We start from the raw sequence: 5706 nt of genomic DNA, 5'->3' as shown, positions 1-5706 counted from the left end.
TTCGAGATTTACTGGGACCTATTTAGAACAATAAAGTTGAATGACCTAATTAGTATTCAATGGGCTTAAATGAATCAGTATTTAAAAAAAAAAGATATACTCCAAAGAATTAACTGAGTAATCAATTTGCTGAAGTTCTGCATTTAGACTATATTGATAATACAGTTTTAGAGTCAGGAAGAACTTTAGAAATATTTCTCTGGAGAAATTATTCTAATTATGACTATGTTTTCATTTTTTAAAAATAGTTAATTGATTATTTTGGCATAATAACCTATACTTTTGGTGGGGAAAACCAGTCATGGCAATAATTTCCCTAATTAGTTCAATCAGTTCCATACTGAACGAATTACTTCATGAAGGAATTGCTTATATGACTTAGTATTACAGAGGACTAAAATGAAAAAATCATTTTTTGAATATTATATTTAATACAAAAGAGTTGACTGTAAGAGGAATAATAGGAATAAAAGTGAAAGTTTTAGATTTATAACCAATATGTATAATATTTAGTTGATAGTGTCTGCTGCTACTGCTGCTGCTAAGTCACTTCAGTTGTATCCGACTCTGTGTGACCCCATAGATGGCAGCCCACCAGGCTCCCCCGTCCCTGGGATTCTCCAGACAAGAACACTGGAGTGGGTTGCCATTTCCTTCTCCAAAGTGTGAAAGTGAAAATTGAAAGTGAAGTCGCACAGTCATGTCTGACTTGTAGCGACCCCATGGACTGCAGACTACCAGGCTCCTCTGTCCATGGGATTTTCTAGGCAAGAGTACTGGAGTGGCTTGCCATTGCCTTCTCCGTGATAGTGTCTAATCATTCATAATTATGATTAAGAGGAATACTGGAAATCTAAGTAAACATATCTGTCAGATAAGCAGTGGGATGTAAAGAGCACGACTAATATGGAGACAGGACATGGCATAGACATTTTGAAATAAATGGTCATAAGCATTTTTTTAAGTGTTGAATATCAATCAACAGTAGCATTGCAGGGACTGTGAATTTTTCACGATTTGAAAAATTACTATGTTTACTAAGTTTCTATAAACTTTACAGAGTAAGTTGTAAATTATTCTTTATTCACAAATCAAAGGCTTATGATTGGCTTAAGTATTTTTGTTAAGCCAAATAAGGTAATTTGTGATTTTTCTGCAGTTTTTAAAAAGTCTCATTTCCTGGTTACTAACACGTGCAACCCAACTTGATTAAAAATGCATGCATATTATAGTTCATATCCATTTTCTCCCAAGCAGAAATTACAGGGCATTCAGGTATAATCCTTAGAATTTACCACTCTAAAACTCTCTTATGCTAATTTCACTATAAAAACATTTCAGGAAATGAGTATTTATTTTTAGCATTTGTATGAGATTAACAATAATTTTCCATATACTCTAGAGCTGCATTGTCCAATATGGTAGCCATTAGCCACATTTGGTTATTGAAACACTTGAAATGTGAATATTGCAACTTGAAGAACTGACTTTCTAATTTCAATTAATTTTAAAGTTAAGAGCTTATAGTTATTTTAGTTATTAGAGAAAATTTAAGTATGTTTAGACAACTTAGGTTAATGAATCTACTTTTTCTTCTGCAAAATTTATAAAATTGCAATAAATCAAGTATTACTGATGAATACCCAATGTCCAAATTAAGGTGAACTTAAAATTTAAAAAACAAACCAGATTTTAAAAACTTTAACATAAAAAACATAAAATTCTCATTAACAATTTTATATTGATTTCTTAAGTACTTTGCATCATATTTCTCTTGGACAGCACTGATCTGGAACTCTATGAAATTTGCTAGCTTCTGAAAGTCATATTTTACATTTTTTATTCTTTTAATAAAAACATCATTATGAAAAAAAAATTAGAATTTGTCTAGTAAAAAGTGACCTAATTGCCCTCTCTACACTACTTCCCTTCTCTGAACTGCAAAGCCCTTGCTAGCACCAACAGCAGAATGCAAAAATGATAGGCAGTGAAATATGCAGAAATTGCGTATGATAGCACTGATGAGTGTGCAATCAAATCAAACTGCTCACACACTACAAAGTTTATCTTTTCTTGCTCCCAATTGTTTTCAGACCTATGTGTCCCTAATTCCAAAATTAACCTTCAAACTTCCTCCCAAGTTCTGCTGTGCTATGGCTTGGTAAAGAATAATGAGTGATGACTTTACTGAGCAACGTGCTTGATCATGTATTAATACTAGATTCTGTCCAGGCCCGAGAACTTTCATCCTTTAGAGTGGAGAGCTTCCTCTGGGAGAAGGGTTGAAATCCCAGAAGTTTGAACACTGCCCCCCGGTACTTCTTGGACATGATGTTGTAGAGAATAGGGTTGATGGCGGCGCTGAGGTAGAAGAGGACGAAAGAGATGAGGTTGCAGTATTGGCTGATCTGGGCAATCTCTACAGAGCCAGGCTCGAAGGATTTGGAAAATAAATATCGTCCTACATGGAAGGGCAGCCAGCAGAGGATGAAAGCAAAAACCACTACAGCTGAAAAGACAATGAGAAAGAGAACGTCAGTTCAAGACATGTCATAGCAAACCACAGTCTCTTTTGAAGATATGGACTTGTTTTGATCATGTGTGGTATGACAATTGACTTCAGAAAAATATCATGTTTTGCTCTTCCCCATTCCTATATTTTAACCAAGATTGACTCTGTTTGGACCAACAGTTCAACCATTTTCACTAAGCTTTCCAATCATTTCTATTTTACAACTACTTTAGTAATTTTGTGCTTGAGTTGACGTATTGACTCTAGTAACTTGACAATCTAGTCTCAATAGTCCACCATTTCATATGTGTTAGATCAAACCTATATGAGATAATGTGGTTGTACTCAGCCACAGTTATGTATCAGTGTTTCCTGGGGCACAGATTCCTTGGATATAATACAAACTAACTAAATTAAAATCTCTAGAAAGGAGACCAGGACACCTATTCTCTTTTTTTTCTTTTTAAAGTTTTAGAAAAGATTGAATATTCAGTCAGGATTGAGAACCATAGAGATGAATAAGACTTTTCCACCTAAAATAGACATAAGTAAGGAATAAAAGGCCATAAAACCAACTAACATTCATGATCATCCACCCAGGTTTTAATTTTGCCCATGTAAGGTAGCTTTTTTTTTTCAAGACCTTTGCGTTTCTAGGTTAAGTTTTTTAAAATTCAGAAATCAGAAGAAAAATAACAGAAAAAAATATTCTGGTCCTTGTACCACTTTAGGGAATCACTCAAATGATTGATTCCCTTCCAGTTGTCAAGGCAAAACAAAATTAGCATCGGTATTGAGACACCAGTGAGGATGATCAACAGTTTAAAAATAAAAGTAGAGAAAATTATTAAATGTACTCTCAAAACTAAGTTGCATAGTAGCGACTGACTGCCCCAGCAACAACATGAATTTAAAGTCCCTTGAGAAGCACCAGAAGATTTCGATCTATTAGTTATATTATGAGAATCACTGGTCTAAAAAAATACAAAACTGACATTCTTTGAATAAACTCTATCACTTTAATATACAGGATTTCAGGAACTGTAAAACTACAATGCAAAATCATCCTGGAATGACTTCTAAGAAGCACTACATATGCAAATAAGTACAAAATGTTGACTACAATGTCCAAATAATAAAATGTAAAGATTCTGGTTTTGAAAAAAGCAAGTAGAATTACAATGTCACTTGGATGTGAACACACTTTGTATTACTTGTACCAAACACATATAGTTACGGAAGCTGAATTTATGGAATAACTATTCCATTAACACTCCAGTGTGGCACTGCATCCAGATGTTTTCTGAAGGCTCACTTGGGGAGAGATAGTAAGTCCTACCAGCTTCCACCCCTTCTCCTTTTCTCATGTTGGAAGCCTGCCTATCCTAGTTTATCTAGCCTTTCCTACTTGGAGAGAAAGGTAAGTATGAAAACAGAGATCCCAGTACTTCCTTACAAAGCTGTATAAACAGCATCAGGATAAACAGAATTGAGGCAATTATCTGAAAAAAATACAAGTCAGAAAGCAAACCACAATGTTGAAAGAAAAATGAATCTTCTCTGATAGAATTATCCAAAGTATCACATCTTTGGTTAAATTTACCAATGAATGCTTTCCAGAGTCAATGCCTGATTTTCCCCACTCCCAGTACCTGCTTTTCTTAATGCAACTTAGTTATCTACATATTGAGGCAGAAGCTTAACATCAACTTTAATGCTTTAAGACCACAATAGATTCTTTAATGAAAGATCTCAGTTTTGACACGAAGTTTCTAGGCTAATACGCACTACATTTTAGAGAAACACAAAGGTGGGACATTTTCCCATGAAAGACAGAAGGAGAGACGAGGAATGAGACAAACACAAAGAGAAAGAGACCAAAGGAGAAAGTCAAGGGGCGAGAGAAGGGGAGGAGAAAGGAGAGAGGAAAGCAGAGATAAACAGACAGAGAAAAAAATGGAAAACAAAAACATAAAAGACACACGACAGAGAAACTAGAGACCAAAGAGAGGGCTCAAGACCACAACAGGAGAGAATAATTGAGAAATTTATGGGGCAACATATACTTCAGGAAACAGGAGAGAGAGGGAGACTCAGGGAGAACGGGAAGGCGCGGAGAGGAGAGCTCGAGGGCGCACTGAGACCCACCCAGCATCTTCACGGTTTGCTTGTGGTTCTGGTCTCTGAGCGAGGCGCCCACCGCCGCCTCGCCGCGTCCCCTCCTCCACAGCTTCCTGCCGATGAGGCTGTAGAGCACAGTGAGGCAGAAAACAGGCAGGAAGAAGAAGACGCTGGACACCCACACCATGACGGTGAGCAGTCCGGAGCGCACGGCGAACTCGGTGGCGCGGCACTCGTTGGTGTCCCGAGGGTCGGTGCCATTCTCATGCTCCACTCCGACCAGCACGAAGATGGGCCCGGCGCTGCAGAAAGCCACGGCCCAGATGACCAGGATGACGAGCTTCACCCGGCCCTTGGTGATCACCACCTTGGCCCGCAGCGGGAAGCAGATGGCGAAGTAGCGCTCGACGCTCAGCGCGGTGATGGTGAGCACCGTGGCGTAGGTGCAGCTCTCGCTGACAAACTGGAAGAGTTTGCAGAGCAGGTCGCCCAAGTTCCAGGGCCGGTAATGCCAGAGGCGCACGAGGTCGAGGGGCATGCAGAGGAAGATGAGTAAGTCGGAGAAGGCCATGCTGGACAGGTAGAGGTTGGTGGTGGTACGCAGCTCGCGGAAACGCGACACCACCAGCATGGTGAGCAGGTTGCCCGCGATGCCCACCACGAAGAGCGCCACGCAGGTGGCTGTGACGCCCGCCAGCAGCGGCGCGGGGAAGAGGGGTGGCAGCTCGTCCGTCAGCGAGTCGTTGTCGGGGGGAGGGTCCCAGCCCAGGTCCGGCAGCGTGAGGTTGGGCCCCGGCTCCTCGCTCCGCGTCGCATTCCACATGCTGCCGGTTCTGCTTACCGGTTCAGCGACGCGACTGCGCTGAGAGGCTGGATCCGGCCGGTCCGAGAGAAGGTCTCCTTAGGCGCGAAAGAGTGCGAGGGAGGAGCGCGCGCGGGCTCTCAGGGAGGATGCTTGGAAAGAGAGAGGAGAGGTAGTAGCGGAGCGAGAAGGTGAGATTCAGAGCCTGAGGCTGGGAGGAGGGAGAGAGATGGAGGCAGGAACACACACACACACACACACACACACACAC

General features: G+C 40.5%; 1 protein-coding gene across 1 annotated transcript; it reads right to left on the bottom strand.

Moving 5' to 3' along the window:
• Positions 1 to 2204: 2204 nt before the first annotated feature.
• On the bottom strand, positions 2205 to 5456 carry GHSR (growth hormone secretagogue receptor). The gene is made up of 2 exons (XM_055418732.2): positions 4661 to 5456; positions 2205 to 2509 (listed from the first exon to the last, which is right to left on the bottom strand). Exons 1-2 carry the CDS (start codon positions 5454 to 5456, stop codon positions 2205 to 2207), a joined length of 1101 nt encoding a protein of 366 aa, XP_055274707.1.
• Positions 5457 to 5706: the final 250 nt, after the last annotated feature.

This window comes from Moschus berezovskii, chromosome 1 (assembly GCF_049115385.1).
Source record: "Moschus berezovskii isolate FMDL1 chromosome 1, NW_MosBer_1.0, whole genome shotgun sequence".
Lineage (NCBI taxonomy): Eukaryota > Metazoa > Chordata > Mammalia > Artiodactyla > Moschidae > Moschus > Moschus berezovskii.
This window is presented reverse-complemented; position numbering and strand designations above follow the sequence as displayed.

Bases quoted from the DNA above. Each gene is read 5' to 3' on its own strand.
- GHSR (XM_055418732.2), bottom strand. From the start codon at position 5,456: ATGTGGAATGCGACGCGGAGCGAGGAGCCGGGGCCCAACCTCACGCTG. The intron at 2,510-4,660 runs GTGGGTCTCAGT...TTGTCTTTTCAG, and splicing joins GCAAACCGTGAAGATGCTGG to CTGTAGTGGTTTTTGCTTTC.